This window comes from Leucopleurus acutus (assembly GCF_964270905.1).
Source record: "Leucopleurus acutus genome assembly, chromosome: 11".
NCBI classification, from domain to species: domain Eukaryota; kingdom Metazoa; phylum Chordata; class Mammalia; order Artiodactyla; family Delphinidae; genus Leucopleurus; species Leucopleurus acutus.
In genome coordinates, this window is record NC_139152.1 from 84107744 (window position 1) to 84126690 (window position 18947).

Genomic DNA, 18947 nt, shown 5'->3' on the forward strand with positions numbered 1-18947 from the left:
TTTAAAAAAACAGCTCTTGGTTTCATATTTTCTAATTGCTTTTTTGATCCCTATTTTATTTCTTCTCTGATCTTTATTTCCTTCTTCTGCTGACTTTGGGCTTTTTTTTGTTCTTCTTTTTCCAATTCTAGGTTGTTTGAGATTTTTCTTGCTTCTTGAGGAAGGCCTGTATCACTATGAACTTCCCTCTTAGTATATTGATATAGCTTTTGCTATATCCCAGAGATTTTGGAAAGTTGTGTTTTCATTTTCATTTATCTTGAGGTATTTTCTGATTTCCTCTTTGATTTCATTATTGACCCATTGGTTTTTTTAGTAGCATGTCATTTAGTTTGCACATGTTCCCCCCCTTTTTTTCTGTAATTGATTTCTACTTTCATCCCATTGTGATCCAGAAAAATGCTTGATATAATTTCTATGCTGTTTAATTTGTTGAGGTTTGTTTTGTGACCTAGTATGTGATCTATCCTGGAGAACATTCCATGTGCACTTGAAAAGAATGTGTATTCTGCTTTTTTTGGATGTCATGTCCTTGAGATATTAAGTCCAACTGGTCTATTGTGTCATTTAAGACCTCTGTTGCCTTATTCATTTTCTGTCTGGATGACCTGTCCACTGATGTCAGTAGGGTGTTAAAGTCTCCTACTATTATTGTCTTACTCTCAATTTCTCCCTTTATGTATGTTAGCATTTGCTTCATCTATTTAAGGTGCTCCTGTATTGGATGTGTATATGTTAACAAGTATAATATCCTCTTCTTGTATTGATCCCTTTATCATTATGTAATGCTCTTTTTTTGTCTTTCATTATAGCTTTTGTTTTAAAGTCTATTTTGTTTGATATGATTATTGCTACCCCCACTTCCTTGTCATTTCCGTTTGCATAAAATCTTTTTACCATCCCCACTCTCATTCTGTATGTCTTTTGCCCTGAAGTGAGTCTCTTGTAGGCAGCATATTGAAGGGTCTTGTTTTTTTATCCAATTAGCCACCCTATGTCTTTTGATTGGATCATCTAGTTCATTGACATTTAAAGTGATAATTGATAGGTATGTATTTATTGCCATTTTATTCCTTGTTTTCCAGTTGTTTTTGTAGTTCTCTGTTCATTTCTTCTTTTTGTTTCTCCCATTGTGGTCTGATGGTTTTCTTTTGTAGTATGCGTAAGTTCCTTTCTTCTCAGTTTTTGTGTACTACTGTAGGTTTTTGATTTGTGGTTACCATAGGGTTCATATATATTGACCCATAATTATATCTACTTGCTTTAAACTGATAATCATTTAAGTTCAAACACATTCTAAAAGATCTACATTTAAATTTTTAACTTTTTAATTGAAGTATAGTTGATTTACAGTGTGTTAATTTCTGCTGTATAGTAAAGTGATTCAGATTATATAGATAGATAGATAGATATAGATATACACACATTCTTTTAAAAATTCTTTTCCTCTATAGTTTATCACAGGATATTGACTATAATTCCCTGTGCTATACAGTAGGACCTTGTTGTTTATCCATTCTCTATATAATGGTTTGCATCTACTAACTCCAAACTCCCAATCCTTCCCTCCCCAACACCCCCACCCCCTGCCTTGGCAACCACAAGTCTGTTCTCTGTGTCTGTGAGTCTGCTTCTGTTGCATAGATAGGTTCATTTGTGTCATATTTTAGATTTCACATATAAGTGATATCATATGGTATTTGTCTTTCTCTTTCTGACTTAATATGATCATCTCTAAGTCCATAAAAGATCTACATTTTTTATTCCCCTCTACCATGTTTTGTTTTTCATGTCATATTTTATATCTTCATGCTTATCTCTTTACTGTTTATTGTAGTCATAATTGCTTTTCAATTAAAAAAATTTTTAAATCTATCTACTGGCTTATTTAAATGATCTTCAATCCTTACTACATATTTGCCTTTTCTACTGGGATTTTTCCCTTTCAGAGAAGACCCTTCCACACTTCTTTCAAGGTAGGTTTAATATTGCTGATTTCTTTATTTTTGCTTATCTGAGATTCTTTCTCTCTCCTACTATCCTAAAAGATAATCTTGTTGGGTAGAGTATCCTAGGTTGCAGGTTTTTCCCTTTTAGGACTTTGAATATATCATGTCACTCCCCTTTGGCCTTCAAAGCTTCTGCAGAGAAATCAGCTGATAACTTTATGGGGATTCCCTTGTATATGATTCTTTTTTTTTCTCTTGATGCCTTTAGAATTCTCTGACTTTTGCCATTTTAATTATGATATGTCTTGGTGTGCGTCTGTTTGCATTCATCTTCTTGGGGACTTTCTGTGCTTTCTGAACCTGGATATCTGTTACCTTCTTTAGGTTTGGGAATTTTTCAGCCATAATTTCTTCAAATACATTTTCAATCCCCTTCTCTCTCTCTCTTCTCCTTCTGGAACCCCTATAATGTGAAAGTTGGTACGTTTTACACTATCCCATAGATCTTGTATGTTGCTTTCATTGTTTTTGTTTGTTTTGTCTCTCTGCTCTTCCGATTGGGTGATTTCCATTATTCAGTCTTCCAGATCACTTGTGTTCTTCTCTGTCAGTTAGTTGTCTATTCACTGCTTCTAGAGTGCTTTTTATCTCAGAAATTGAATTATCTATTTTTTTATTAAGTCCTAAGTTTCTAGTTCCTTATTAAAATGATCTGTGCTTAGATTGATTCTCTTAATTTAGTTAGCATTTTTATTACCAACGTCTTGAATTCATTGTCTGGTAGACTGATTATCTCTGTTGCATTATTTTTTCAGGGGTTTTCTCTTGCTCTTTCAACTGAGAGTAGTTCCTCTGCCTTTTCATTTTACTTAACTTTCTCTGTCTCTATGAATTTAGGTTTAACAGTTATCTACTGTCTTGAAGGGGTGTTTTTATGTAGGAGCATCCCTGTGTAGACTGCATGTGTCCAATGTCTTTGATGGGAGGGCTGGATTTGATGTGGATGTCAGCCACATCTTTCCTCAGGGTGTGCTGTCCACTGCCACTTTGATAGGGCGTGTGGCTGGTGTTGCTAGAGCTAGAGTCTGCACAGGGTGTGAGGCGGACTTCTTCTCTGCTCAGTGGCAGGGGCAGGGCCTGCTCCCAAGTGGCTGGAGTGGATGCCCTGAGGGTCAGGCTTGAGCTGGCTCTGCTCCCTTTGTGTTTTTTTCCTTCTCCCTGCATTGGGGCCTTTGGTCCAAGGAGGGTAGTGCAGAAGTAAGTGGGGCTCGTGTACTTAGAGAGGTTCCATGCACTGCCTATACAGGTGTCTGCAGCTCCACTCAGATGTAGCCTAAGGTCGCATCTTTTCCCTTGTTGTGGTTGTCCCACATCTAGTGCAATGTTGTGGTGTGGAATGGGCAGGGCTCAAGCGCTTGCTTGGCTGGGGCTCATGGCATTCTGGTTGTGGGCACTGAAGCAGCTGGGCTGCTGTCAGAAGTCTGGGCTGCTTCTGTGACACTGTCTGAGTAAATGCCAGTGGCCTCTGCCACCCCACCTGGATCATACCCCAGGCCTCCCAGCCACTTCTGCATCCTAAATCAAGTCTTTTCCCAGGACCTGGCTGCGCTAGATCCAGTACCAGCTGTGGTGTGGAGTGAGGTGTTCATTCAGCTCAAATGGGGCGTGCAGTAAGACAGCAGCCACTAGGGCAGACCTCTCTCCACCCTGTCTGGGGATGAGCCAGCACCCGTGTACTTCTCACGAGTGGGGTCTAGGCTTCTGTCCTCTGCGTGGGAGGCCCAGTCTGTGGCTCAAGCCACTCACTCCTCGGGGCAAGTCTCTGCCCTTGCGATTTCCCCTCCCCTCCCCTGTGAGTCCCCTCTCAGAGGCACAGGTCTCGACTCAATGCTGTTTTGTTTTTTGACTGTGCTGTGCAGCTTGTGAGATCCTAGTTCCCTGACCAGGGATTGAACCCGGGCCCTTGGCAGTGAAAGCATGGAATCCTAACCACTGGACCACCAGGGAATTCTGGGGTTTTTTGTTTTGTTCTGTTTTGTTTCCGAGCCGATGTTTTTCTTCCTATCCTACCCAACCACGTGGGAATCCTTCTTGCAGTTTCCCTTTTTGGTCCCCCGGATGTGATTTGCACTGCTTTTCAAGTGTTGGGCCAACCTGCAATCCTGGAATGGGCCCAGCCTGATCATAAAGTGTTGCTCCTTTGGAGAATGAACTAACGTGGCTTGCTAGTGTTTCGTTTGGGATTCCCATGAGGTAGACTGGCCTATGGTTTTTCCTTTCTTGTGGCAACTGAACCAGGCTTTGGTGTGGGGTTGTGTTGACCTTGACGGAAAAATGAGACGATGTTTTCCTTCTCTTTTCCACGCTCTGGAAGAATTCTGGGGGATTAGTGCTATTCCTTCCTTAAGTGTTCTGACCTAAGCTGCAATCACATTTTACTTTTAAACCCTTGATCATTATCTGTATGCTTTTTGGTGTACGTAGAAACAGGTTTAAAAATAAACACTTTAAGAAAAAGTAGGCAAAAAATATTTTTAATTAGAAAATGTGTCACTTTCTTAGCTAAAAGCAATGTAATAATTTCACCCTAAAGACTACACTGGAAACCTCACCCCTGACCTGGATAACAATCCTTTACATACTTTCCTCACTATCATCCTCACCACTGACATTTATCAGACAGGAATATTTGCCAGGCACTGTGCTGGGTATGTTGCATGTCATTTCTTCCATCCTCACCAGAAGCCTATGAGGTAGGCAGACACCAGTATTGCCTCCTACGTTTTAGAAGAGAAAGCTGAATCTTGGCAATCAATGTCTAGGAGCGAGGACTCAAACCCCGTAAGTCGGACCGCAGAGAGTGTGCTTTTCACGTGCACATGCCACTGTGTCCTGGGGAGGCGGCATGGCCTGGAGGGGACTAGAGAAAGAGACAAGCTGGGCTCCAGCCCACCTCTGCCCCCAACTGGCTGTGAGACCTTGGACAAATCACGTAATCTTCCTGACCCTAGTGTCCTCGATGATAACATACAAGATGTGGGGCTTTGAAACTCTGCCTGTGAAGCCTGGGAGTTTTGGAGGCACTGCCTTGGGGTCAGGTAGGGTGAGCAGCTTTCCCTCTTCTGTGTTACATACTGGTCTTCCAGAGGGTTTCATTTGGACTATTGGTTCTGAGGCTTTAAAATTCTGGAAGACCATTTGACGACTCATCAACTTCTGAGGTTCTTTTGTTCTAATGATTCTACTGAATCATTAGATAAATGATTCCATGAACATTCTGATTCTGTTATCCATCTCATTATCTATTAAGCTCTGAATAAGGTGTGGATTGTATTCACCTGACCAGAAATCTCCATCACACCCAAATATTCATTTCTCTAACTTTTCTAGAATTCTTCACGTTAAGAATGATACCCAGATAACCCCTAAATTTTTACCACATAAATCCCATTTAGAACTTATCTTCCCCCATACAGTGACATTCTCCAGGTTGTAATATTACCACCCTCTCCTTACACTGCGTTCCACTTAATTTCAGTTGTGTTAAGGACAGATCCTGACATTCCATGTAAGCACTCAAAGTGATTTCTGAATCTGGATAACGAACTCACTCCTCAAAGACTGAAAATCAAAGCAGCAGATAAAACTTAAGTTTTTATGAGACTTCAGTTTTTGAAATACATAACTCTTACAGCACAAACACAGTTATTTACAAGTTCTTTTTACAAAATATGTATGCCATTTTGAAAGAATACTGTTAAGATCATGATCTAAAATGCCTGTCAGAGTTCAAAAAGGACACATAAAGTCCACAGTACAATGACATAAATAAAGCATGGCTGAACATCAGGGCTTACCCACACGTAAAAATACTAATTCTCTATCCCAGTGGACACAGACCAATGGCCTATGGCCCAAATCCAGCTGGTGGCCTGTTTTTGTACATCTGCGACTTAGACATGGTTTTGACATTTTTAAAGGATTGTTAAAAACAAAAGCTAAACTAAACAAAGAATATGCAACATAGACACATGTGGCCTGCAAATATTTACCATGTGGCTTTTTTACAGAAAAAGTTTCCTGACCCTTCATTGTGTGAAACTGATTGAGAGCCAGCTACTGGAATATACTGATGGGTATTAAAGAAGACACCACTGTTACGGGCCACGACCACCAGCACTACTCGTCTCTAAAATGAGGCACTTCTTTTTGAATATGTACATCTTCAAAACATAATTACATCTGGCAAGTAGCTCAGCTACTTAACTCTAGCCCTTTGTAATCAGGCCTCCACATGAAATCACAGTATTCTCAGGGGCTGAAGAAAACAAGCACAAAGTCTCAGATGTCAGTCACTGAGCTCATAAATAATGGTAAGTGGGTTAAGATCACATTGTTTTAAATGTTAATAAAATCCATGATTTAGGTACTGCCAATAGGACATGATATTGCTGCTGCATTAGTTAAATAACATCTATAAAAACATGTTTACACATCCCGATTCACTGTTTTCAAAAGCAAGGATAACTTAGTTAACTTAGTATGTACTTACTTGAGAAATGAGAAATGGAAAAGAGAAACAAACAAAAAAAAACCCCAAAATGTAAAACCACAGCAAAAAGCTTTGGAATGCAAGACTGGGGACTCTTAGCAGTAGCACTCAAGCTGGCTGAGGCTTCTCATATTAGTTAGCTGCTCAGTTGCCATAGCAACCACTGCTGTCTCTCATCAGCGAGGCTTTTCATTAAAAGAAAGATCGGTCCCCGAGCAGGTGCTTTAAAAGTAAAACCAGAGCTGCTCAACACACACATTTCCCGTGTGTTGGTTAAGCAATTCCTGGTCAGTAGGCTACATTCATTCCAGAAACCAAGTATTATACTGGATGGTATTCCTTCTTCAGGCCAAGCTGGCTAAGCATTACATCATGAAGACATCTCTGATGTCGAGTTTTAAAATGCTCAGTGAATGCTGAGGTAGATTTTCAGATGAAGATCCTTTATACCTTGATTCGGTCAGGACTGGCTTCTTTGTGTATCCTCCTCCTGGGAAATATCTTCCGCTTAAGTGCAATTAACTAAAGGATGAAAGACAGAAAATAAATTTTAATTCTCCAGGTTGACAAACTTTAACTTTCTTTCTGAGGGTCCTATGACCTTAATCTTTTCCACAGTCCTATACATAAAAAACAGACAGCAAACATCATTCCTCCCCTCAAAACGAAACCAACCACTGATTCTGTTTGGCTTTGGTTAAAGTTACTTTGGTCCAAGTTTCATTTTTTTAAGACCTATAAAAACTACAGATTTTTACATAGCAATTACCACGTATATTTATTTTCACAGTGTCTGTTTGTCAAGTCTTTCTACTGAAGGAAATGGACTCTTCAGCCATTAAGATGTTGTCTCTGGGTTTGAAAATGACTACATGTGTAAGTTGGAATTTTAATTTTAAGAATTCTATCACCACTTTTTTTCCCTATACTTAGTGACCACAGCAATAATCATTGGGCATTGCCTGTATTTTCAAGTTCATGAATGGGTTGAAATACAAAAGTTCATTTATAACTTAGCAGCTTAGAACTTGGATAAATACTTCTAATAGAAACAGTTTATCCATGATACATCTGAAATAGAAAACCTGACCACCTTTATAAGAAAGTTTCGATTTCTACTGCTCCATCTTGAGGTGAAAGCAGACCTTTGCCCAAGCATGGGACCACCCTGGTCTGGATGACGAGCTGGGATTCTGGGGCAGCGGAAGAGGCAGCCCTGGCTTGTGTGGGAGTGTGCAGGAGTTAAGGAATCCGATTCAGGCAGGTGAAGAGCAGGGTGTCGGGGAGGAGAGGGGATTTACTCTTCCCTTCCTCTCGCCCTGCCTCTCTGGTCCCCTATTCTCTGCAGGTATAAACGACAGCGGAGAAAGACCCTCCTGTTCCTTCCATGGCCGCCAGCTCCTCCTTTCAGCCAGTGTCCCTCTCCTCCCCCATCGCAGGCCAGCACACAGCTGACTCACAGGTTCCTCGCTGGACCTCCGTTCTAAAAGCAGGTACAATCTGTTTAAGATTTTTTTTCTAAGATTTTTTTCCTGAGATTTTTACTTGCCAAGAACAATGGCAACAAGACCAAGAGGAAGGTTTCTATTCTGTGGGAAGTGGATGAAGGTTAAATTGCAGTTCTGCTCGCCTGTCAGACCTTTATTTCCTGATTTTCCTTCCATCTGCAGCACGAAGCCCAGGGCTATTTACCCTAAAGCTCTCAGTTCTCGGGCCGGGCCGCCGCCCCACGCCCGGCCTCCTCATTGTAAGTAAACTCAGTGTAAGCTTCCCATCCTGACAGCCAGAAAAGCTCCACTTGAGAGTCACCTGGAATGAGGCTGAGGCAGGTTCGCCTGCCCGGCACAAGTCGGTCAGCCCAGACACCCGTCCCTTCCTTCCGAATCCTTTCTTTTCAGAGCATCTCACACCTGCTGTGGCCTAATGAGGACTCTCTTATCCCTTTCTTTTGACCTCACAAATCTCCCTCTGACTTCTGGGAGGTGGCTGTGTGTGAGCCTGTGTGGGGATGAACTCCCAGCAGCTCAAAGGAAATGTAAGTGGGAGACGGGCCGTGTGCCCGAGCCAGGCACCGTCAGCAGAACAGGGGGAGGCCCGAAGATGAGATGCTGTGGCCACTAGTTTGGAAAGATTAACAGAAAATTAGTGTCAGATGCAGATTCGAGGTGGTTTTTTTGGTTTAAAATAGTTTGTTTTGACTTGCAGACTTCAGGCTAAAACTGAAAAGCTCTGTTTATTGAGCTCCAGGTACAAAGGATACTGGTTATAGATTTAGAAGATAAATGGAAAAAAAAAAAAGGCGATTATGACTGTTGCCTGAATATTATGAAATATTTAACATGAGTATAAGCCAACAGGAGAAATAAACATTTTCTTCTTATGAATTTATATCATTTTCTTAAAAAAATCAGATTAATGATACCAAGAAATACTGTTTGACATCCGCATAAAATATATAACAACACTTACCTGTTCAGCAAAAAATGAGAATACAGTAAATATAATCAATGTTGCTAGCACACAATGAGTCCAAAACTTCAATTTGTCTCGATACACCCTCCTGTTCAGAGAGAAAAGAAGGAAAATATGTAGTTATGTGTAGGGTTTAACTATCATTACTTAGTAAAGCTACTAGTTTAGCAAAAACAATGTCTGGAGGCAATTCTAAAATGTTAACATAATTATATATTTCCCACCTGAGTTCAGATTTTCATTGTTATAGTAAATATTAGAATTAGTAAAAGTTACCCAGGCAGGGGAGAGGACTTCAAAAGAAAATAAGAATTTTTAACAAATTAAACAAAATCCCCTCTTCCATTCATTTGTATTTGCTCAGTCACCCAACCAACACCTCCTGTGGATACGGCAAGGTGACGAGGAGAAGTCCCTGCTCTAAAGTATCTGCAAACCTGGGGAGGCGCTGACGCGCAGACAACTAGCCATCACACACGTGGACAGAAATATCTGTTATCAAAACAGTGAAATGAGGAAAGCACCACAGAGATGGGGACACTCCATCTGAGCCTTGACGTGGGGAAGGAGAGCCTGTGGCTGAGAAAGGGGATGAGCGTCAGCAGCCGCCTGCAAGCTGCGTCCTGCTCGACTGAGCCCAGTCTGCACGCAGGCACGAGGGCCACTCGGCCGAGGAGAAGCAGGTAGGTGTAAACTGCAGCTGTTCTGGAAAACCATGCAATAGCGTTTGGACATAATACTCTGTGGGAAGGGGGATGATATATAGCATGTGCGTGTGTGTGTGTCACAATCGGGGTGCAAATGGCGGCCGTGTGAAGGATGGATGTCAAAGCAGGTGGCCAGAGGCAGGCAATCCGGTCAGTCTGGGCAGAGAAAAGAATGAGGGCTGTACTAGGGCAGTGAGAATGGAAGGAATGAAGCAACAGAAGAGACATCCTGAGGGTGGGATCAACTGGCCTAGGAGATAAATGGGAGTACAGCAGTTTCATCACCTGTAATTTGGAAATAATAATTTGTTATGAAATTAAATAAATGCTTAACATAAGGCTTAGAAGATATGCTATGCTAACAACTGCCAGGTTTAGGCCTCTGCTGAGTTCCAGGCTTATTCACACCTGCCTGGTAGTGGGTGTCTCTACTCTGAGTCACATATTCCAAATGGTACCCTGCCCCGCACTGTTCCTCCTCCTGTGTTTCCTACGTTAAGAGGATCAAAAACCAGCTCAGTGAGTTCTAACTTCTACAGTATCATTCAGAAACTATGTGTAATTTGAAGAGCTAAGACGCCACAGGCTGTGACACAGCTAATGAGTTGCCCCAGCGACCAGAGAACCCTGTAACGGGAGCTGAGCTCCCCTCAGCCAGCCATGCACTGAGCGACTACTGTGCACCAGGGATGCAAGTGGACTCGGACAGGGAGAGCCAGTCTCTGCCCCGACGAGGGCTCACAGTCTACAAGGAGCGACAAGCACACCACATGGACTGCTCTAAGTGCAGAAGCTGCTCTTCCCGAGAAAGGGACAGGAAGAAAGCCACTGCAGGAGACCAGGGGAAGGTGACGGGGACTCAGGAGTGCAGGATCACGAAAGGAAAGCGAAGGAAGACGTTTCTATCGGGTTGGCCAAAAAGCTCGTTCAGGTTTTCTTCCGTAATGTGGAAAAACCAGAAGGAACTTTTTGGCCAGCCCAACAGAAAGCAGGGCAGCGTTGGTGGGTCAGCAGTGAGAGATGACACAGAAGCAGGGCGGCTGAGGAAAAGGAAGCCCCCGGATCAGCAACCTGCACCTGATTCACCTCATCTGTACAACACAGAACTCAAAGCCCTCTCCAGCTACTCGTAAACCCACTCCTTCTTATTCAGTAGGCCCTTGAAGGTGAATTTAGTCACCAACTGGATTTGTGGGGACTGACAGGTGGAACCGTCCAAAGATCTTTTTCCTCTGAGCTAAGGCAAAGTGAAAATGATGAGAAGCCGTTCCTTGCCATTGCTAGAAGACAAGTTATTTAGTAACAACTTCTCCTTATGAAAATAAAAATATGTACATAGTAGCAATACACATGCTAATTGTCTCACTTACCCAACTGCAAGACACCAAAGAGCTCTAGCTGCCAAGGTCTGCTAATTTCCTCTCTCAAATCTCTGCCAATTGTATCTACTGCTTCTCTTTATTCCCTGGGCCATGTCCTTGGTTCACACCTTGACCATCTGTTTCCAGGACAAGTGAAATGCTTACTGCTTGTCTCTCTGCCTCAAGTTCCCAGACAACACTGCCTTACTCCAGACGCCTTCCTCACCAGTCCACCCCGCAAGCACTGTTAGTTATCTTTCCAGATCGTGAACTCTGATGAGACAGACATCTAAAAAAGTCTCTCCTGGGAACCCCTATTCTCTAAAGAAAGATGTCTAACTCAGATACAGCCCTTCACAATTTCTCCTTTCCCTCTCCACAGCACTGTCTTCTGGAAAAGTCCTTTTCATAATTCAAAACCAAGTCCAAATGTCACCGTCCTGCCATGGAACTAGCTGCTTCCTCCTCTGTACTCTGAGAGCACTGAAGCCTATCTAGTCACGTCCTCCGTGTCACGGCTCGTTTGCTGGCTTCTGGTGAAGGCCGGCGCAGTGTCCCTTCCGTCTTGAACAGGCAATAATACCACACCTAACTGGCCTCACTTTACTGCACTGCACAGCCCTGTGTCAAGCAAGTCTGTCGGCACCATTTTCCCAACAGCATTTGCTCACTTCGTATTTCTGTATCACATCTTGGTAATTCTTGCAATATTTCAAAGTTCTTCATTATTATGTTTGTCACGGTGATCTGCGATCAATGACCTTTGATATTACTACAGCTTGCTGAAGGCTCAGATGATGGTTAGCATTTTTAGCAAATATTTTTAAATTAAGGAATGTACTTTTTTTTAGATATAATGCTAGTGCACATTTAATAGACTATGACATAGTCTGAACATTTATGTGAACTGGGGACGGCACTGGTCTGGAACCGAACCCGCAGTATCTCCGAGGCTTTGCCCCTGTTCCTAGTGCCTGGTGTGGCGGGCAGGCAAGGGGTCAAAAATTTCCCTAAATTGAAAGATAAAATGATCTTTCTAATGAAGTGTTGGTAGTAAAAATCAAAGAAGGAAACATTCTAAAGCAGCTTTGGAATACAGTGGAACGAACGTGTGGAGGGTCAGCAATCGGGCTGGACTTGCCACTTGTCAGCTACTCCACCTTGAGCAAATCACTCACTTCTGTTACTGTGCTCTCACCTGTAACATGGCAACAAGAGTAGCACCTTTCATTGTAAAGAGTAAATATACTGCCCAGCAGGTACTCAAGAAACAGGGCAGCCACTTTGATGGCAGTGATGACAAGTAAGGCTCAGAAAGCGTGCTCAGCCAGTGAGCTCAATAAAAACTATGCGTGTATCTTACAAAGAAAGCAAATAACACAGTAAAGAAATTTCATCACTCTAAAAAAAGAAAAAATACACATATGTACGTATATGAAACAGGAAAACTTACCATTCCTGCAGCTCATGCATATGAAGGAAACGGTTTCGATACTCCCTTGGCAGCTCAAACTGGGATGGGATGGGGAACACTGATTCGTAGAAGTCCCTGAGAACAGCCTTCACTGTCTGGGCATCTTTATGATTGTGGTCAATGTTGTCATTCAGGCAAACAAACTTCCTGGAAACGAGAGAGACCCAGGGTTACTACTGGTTATCATAAGGATGATCCTTACCTAACAAAAGAAGTGTGGATTCCAAATATATTTTAAACGGACTTATGTCCCAAGCCGTTGCATTTACTGATATGATTCTCTAGGGGAATAATGTTCTGTAAAATTTTTCTTTAGATATTCCTCTCCTGTAAAACAAAAAGAACTAGGGATGATAATTTTGAATGTGCCTTCTAGCTATGGGAGTAAATTATTTTAATTTCTATTTGGCATGTCCCTGACTGAAGCATTCTGTTAGCATCCAGGGAAAACCTACTAAATGCCTACAACTGAGTTCTCTGAACTGATACAGTTACATTACTAAGAACAGTCCTGTAGATCATTGCGATAGAGATGGTTCCTTATAGCTATAGATTTTTATGAGATTGATGACGACTTCTTAACATGTCTCCAACCAGGCTGTAAGATGCTAGAGTTCCAGCAAAAAGTAGGTTACAGTGGTGCTTCCCTACTTGTTTCAGGTTCCCTTCCCGGCAAAAGTCACTAAACTGAGGGCCCATTAAAACAGTAGGTAGGGATAACACCACTTTTGAAGTACATTTAATTTTTTTCTTTTTACAATTTTATCAAGTCTAATAAAGCCCTCAGATCCTACTACCAACTTACAGGAAATACAGGGGACAGAGAAACACGTTAAACAACTGGGAGACAATCAGAAAAGTCCAAAGTTCAGGAAATCTACAGAATATATAATCTGATTTCTTCATATACACATGCAAACATTTATATGGTTTAAAAGAGATGGGGAACCTATGGACTTAATTGCAATGAATTAACTTGATACCATTTCAAACCAACAAAGAAAAGACAATGGAGGAGGAAAGTCTCTGCTTATTGAAGATGAGTGATGAGTAAGTGAAAGTTCATTATCCTATCTCTTCTCTAAAGTTGGATAACAAACAACAGCTGTAAAGGGCATCTGGACGCAACTGGCGAAGTTTGAATATAGACCATTTATTAGATGGTACTATTTTAGTCAGTGTTAAGGTTCTTGGATATGTGTTAGTGGTCCTGTGGTATAAAGGAGAATGACTCTGTTTAGATGTGCTAAACACTACTGACCCTGTGCTCTAGAGCTCGTGAGCCACAACTACTGAAGCCTGCGCACCTACAGCCCGTGCTCCAAAACTACTGAGCCCATGCACCACAACTACTGAAGCCCGCGTGCTCTTGGGCCCACGTGCCGCAACTACTGAAGCCCACACGCCTAGAGCCCATGCTCCACAACAAGAGAAGCCACCGCAATGAGAAGCCCACGCCCAGCAACGAAGACCCAATGCAGCCAAAAAAGGAAGAAGATGTGCTAAAATAATGAGGGGTAAAGGGTCTGGATGTTTGCAACTAATTTTCAAATGGTTTAGCAAACAAAACAAACCAAACCTGTGTGTTTTTGTGTTCATACCGAGAGATGGAGAGAGAGAGCAGACAGACATAACAAAATGCTGAAACTTTAAAAGTCTGAGCTAAGGGTTTATTGTACTATTTTTTTCAGTTTTTCTGTATCTTCAAAATTTTTCAATAAGTTGGGAAAAGTTAAAGAGGAAAGTATGTGTATGAGACAAAGAGTAGGTGTAGACACAGGGTAACTAAAGCAGACCTTGCTGGGTGCCCAGCAAACACTCCCTCTCCTTCCAATGAGAATTTGCATTTTGCTCCGTATTTCTCCCCCATGAGCTGACTCAAAAGGTAGGCAACCGCACCCCAACCCAGAGTCAGCTTCTGACTAGCGTAAGTGAATCCCTCCCCTTCACTGCGACTGGTATAGAAATGGGGGGAGGGAACAACACACGACACACAGGAAGGGACAATCCCCTATAGCCTCAGAACATGGCTATGTCTGCAGGGACATTGGAACAGCTGCAGCTGCCCTATCTCCAGCCTGAGGATGAAGCCAACACAAGCAGGAAGGGAGAAGGGCAGCAGAGCCCAGATACCGCCTATCCTAGATTCCCTGTTAATGCGACAGACCTGTCCTTAAAGTGTAAGTCGGTCAGAAGGCTGGTTTTCCACTCCTGACTTAAAAATCAGCCCCCCAAAGTAAAACAGAACAAGAGTTAAAAATGATACAATCTGTTCAGGGTTATAGGACGTGTCTGGGCCCGGCAGACACTGCTGGAAAAGCCTGTCTTGCCTTGGGTCTTTTCAGCAAAACCCTATCCCTTTAAGTATCATGAAGATGTCTGTGACTCCTCTCGCCCAACAACTTTCAAACGGGCACAAGACATAAAAGTACAGGGTACAACTAAAACCTCTAACTTCTCCATTGGTCTCACTACAGATCACCAAGGGCTGAGCAAGCACGTCGACAGAATGGGGGAAGCAAGAAGCAAGTACTGAAATTGGCTCTTAAGGTTGTTTCTGTCTTTTAAAATTTGAGCAGGGCATTCCAAGAAGGGAACAGCATGTACAAAAAGAGCTGCAAGCTGGGTGGTTCTTAATTATCATGGCTTCTTGTTTGCTTAGCTTGTGGGAAATATTTGTTATTTTGCAGGAAATATTTTATGAATATACTACATAAGTATTAAAAATATTTTCATTTTTCTTAAAATTCCATATTCCCCCCTGCCCAAAAATCAAGAATGGAATTTTAAGAAAAAATGCCATGGCTTTAAAATGCCCGGAAATTTTACACCTCTGATCATGTATAATTAAGATCATAATTTAAAAGAGATAAAACTGAAAACTTCCGAAAGCATTTGAAAAACTCAGATGAAAATATTCAATTTCATAAGCCAAGGTTTTTTTTTCTGAGAAACTAGTGAAACACCTATTTCCCACTAAAGTTCAAAACTCAAAAATGCAGGTTTTAACCAATTTTTTCGAACTAGGGCAACTGTTAGGGGGCCAGGCTGGAAATTTTCAAGGTTTATGTAAACCTGAACATTGAATTTATCCCCAAAGAATGACTGCAGTTTACTGGATTTTCACATTTATGGTAGCATTCCTTTTTCCTCAGAAGCTAATTTGAACTTTACTTTGAATTGCAGGTCTAACCACCAAAACAACTTCTCTGGTAGCACCTTTTTAGAAATGCTCTGAGAGTGCCAGCCGTCTGGCCTCACCTCCCCGATGATGCTGTCCGCCCCTCAGCCCAGCCCTCAGCCTCACTGAACAGTCCTGTCACTGGACTCTGAGATGTCCGTGCTAGTCCCTGTGCGCGCGGGGCCCGATCTCAACTCACAACTCCCATCTCTCGGTTCAAACACTACCTCTACCGTTAGACATTTCCGTCTGCTCCAAACAGAAATAAGCCACTTCCGTTTCTCTAGTCCTATTGCTTTTTTTCCTCCATACTTTCTATTCAATTGCGCTGTGAACCTAAAATGTTCTAAATTAAAAACAACGACAACAAACAACAACAGTACCTGGGGTTTTTTCTTATATCATCCAACTGGCCAACCACATGAGAAACATTGGTACGAATCATCTTAAAAGCAATTTCTTCTTCTCCCATGATTTCAAATCTAATATCAAAACATATTTAAAGAGTTTAAATATTTATGTGGATATGTAAAATAAAATTTCAATAAGAAAAGCATTGTATAAAACTTAAAAAAAATCAGCATCCTTGGAATGACTTAATTTTTCCATATTACTGAAGAAAATCTCACATAAATTTCAAAGAATGCTTAATAGATAAACTATGGTAAAATTATGAAAATACCACTCATAATTATCCTTAAATTAAACAAAGAGAAAATGTATGTAGTACTTACCTATATTTGTTTTTGTCCTTATATGCTTTGTGGATTCTATCAGTTACTGGTTTACAGTTGGTTACTAGACTTTTAGTGACTGGTGGCTGCGAGAAAATACAGACATTATATCAGGGCAAAGACTAGGGTGAGGCAACTGAAGCATCATCTCAGGTGCAAAATTTAAGGGGGCACAGAAAGACTCAGTAATTAAGATGACTTTTTTTTTTTTTTGCGGTACGCGGGCCTCTCACTGTTGTGGCCTCTCCCGTTGTTGAGCACAGGCTCCGGACGCGCAGGCTCAGCGGCCATGGCTCACGGGCCCAGCCGCTCCGCAGCATGTGGGATCTTCCCGGACCGGGGCACAAACCCGTGTCCCCTGCATCGGCAGGAGGACTCTCAACCACTGCGCCACCAGGGAAGCCCAAGATGACTATTTTAATGTAATATTCTTAAAAATCAAATTGGCATACTATGGCCCGCATGCTAATTGCCTGTTATTGTGAATAAAGTTTTATTTTAATCACACATTACTACAGACTATCTTTTAAAACAGTCTTATAAGTGATTGCTATAATTTTTTCAAAATGAAAATAAATTTCGAAGATAAACTGTAATGAAGTGGTCTATATGATACTCATAAGCTAAGCTGTCATTCTTATAGTCTAATTAGAAAATACTTTATCCTGTGTGTAATCACAGTTAATTACAGTAATGAAGCCAACACCTTGGCTAAGAGTTCACTCGAGTAATGTTAACTAATGCTGTCTGTATAATTAGTACTTATGCTCTAAACAGCTTTATTTGCATAAGCCTGAAGACTAACTTATAACCATTAGCAAAGCAGCCCCTACTTAATCCTTAGCATTCAAAGGATATTTGCTGATTCTAAACCTCATGCCAGATATTTGGTAAAACAGTAAAATACTCTAATAGATGAATATGTGTGCATTTCTTTAAAAAAAGCCCTAAAATCCCTCAAGAACCTTTCATCGTGCCTGTAAAAGGGAAAGATGAATAACTGTTTTCTACGCATAGATCATCTTCCTTAGAAAAGAACACTCTTCTCTAAGTTCTATACCAGTGCAAGGGGTTGGTAAGTGTAAAATCTTACTAGGAAACCAAAGTTTATAGAGAAGGAAAGACAGACAAGTGAAAGGACGGATGTGGAAATACAGATGGTGAAAGACAAGTCTGGAGCGAGCACTGAAACAGGCTGAGCCACTCGCAAAGCTCCCTGGACCTGGGGTGACGTCAGTGCCTCTAAGGCAACCTGTCAGTACGATCACAGTGTGGTCCCGAAGACAGTAAAGACCAGAGAGGCCTGGTCCAGGGGAGAGGCTGAGCGGAGATGGTTTAGGAGCCCAGCACACTTTCTCCTTTCTTCCTCCTCTGTCCAGTGCTCTGGGTTTGCCCACCAAGAAGATACCAGAAAAGACAAGTCAGGGCGGCCTGGAACCCTCGGCTCACTGTTCCCCTCCTGGAGAAAGGGTGAACCCAGATGTCTGATAACTGGTAGAACTTTATTTGGACAAATACATAAAAAAAATGTTTAAACCAGGACACTGACCTCTGGATGATTTAGAGTTGACTATATTAGCTTTGTTGGGGTGACTCCAAATTGGGGGAAAACAGAAAAGAGCTTTATCATTGTTTGAAAAGTCCTAAAACTGAGAATGTCTTTTAGCCCATGCAATCTACTTTCTTTTTTTTTTTTTTAACTTTGATTCTATTCTCTCTGGAGGCAGGGAACACACCTACAGTGATTACAGATGTGCCTTTTTAATCATTAAGAACAGGCTTGTAAAGAACTACTAACATCTCTGTATAACAGTCTGGGTCTGACAAAGCATTTTTACTGGATTGCGCCAAAGACCCAGAAGAAGCTGCTGCAGCTCACAAGACAAGCTGCCATTCTCCTATCAGCCTGACTGCGCATCAGCTCCATGCGAGGCCTCCCGAGAACCCACAACCCAGGACTAGTCTCCACCTGCTGATTCATGCCTGTTTACCCCACTAGAGGAAAATCCCTTAGGGCTGACACCAGGTCTTATACCTCTACCTCAGTTTTGTTGATTTCATAGTTTTAAGTTTTAGAATATTTAGAGAACTGGCTTTAAGTGACACATTTGTATACAAACCCATGTCATATGCTAAACTAACCAACGCATGATCAGCAATACTTACAGTTTGTCTACGGGTTCCTAAAGCTGCTGGGCTGCCCCTCACACTGTCTCCTCATGAGGGAGCTTCCCAGGACCCTCCGAGAACACAAGTGAGAAATACCATCCCTGCCGTGTGCAATGAATGCCAAATGAATGACTGCCTTCTTTTAGGAATCAGATTTTTAACTGATTCATTACACTTCTCTACATTCATTTACAAACATCTGCAGTTAATTATAGGGCTTGAACATTTGCAAGATGGTCAGTTTTTTTTAAATACATGTTATTATGCTTATGAAAGTGTAGTCTATTCATTATAGAAAATATGGAAAATACTAGTGTGAAAAAATGATATTAGGAACTACCTATGGGG

The 18947-nt window shown here is 41.7% G+C and overlaps 1 protein-coding gene across 2 annotated transcripts in view; it reads right to left on the reverse strand.

The window, feature by feature from the left end:
• Nucleotides 1–5613: 5613 nt before the first annotated feature.
• The window catches only part of GNPTAB (N-acetylglucosamine-1-phosphate transferase subunits alpha and beta), an 85229-nt gene continuing 71895 nt past the window's right edge, over nt 5614–18947 (reverse strand). For both annotated transcript variants that reach the window (XM_082850029.1, XM_082850030.1), the window contains 5 exons: nt 16431–16516; nt 16080–16178; nt 12495–12662; nt 8971–9061; nt 5614–7023 (listed from right to left, as the gene is read on the reverse strand). In XM_082850029.1, the coding sequence (XP_082706155.1) occupies nt 6946–7023; nt 8971–9061; nt 12495–12662; nt 16080–16178; nt 16431–16516 (522 nt within the window). In that variant the 3' untranslated portion in view covers nt 5614–6945. The remainder of the gene's footprint in view (nt 7024–8970; nt 9062–12494; nt 12663–16079; nt 16179–16430; nt 16517–18947) is intronic.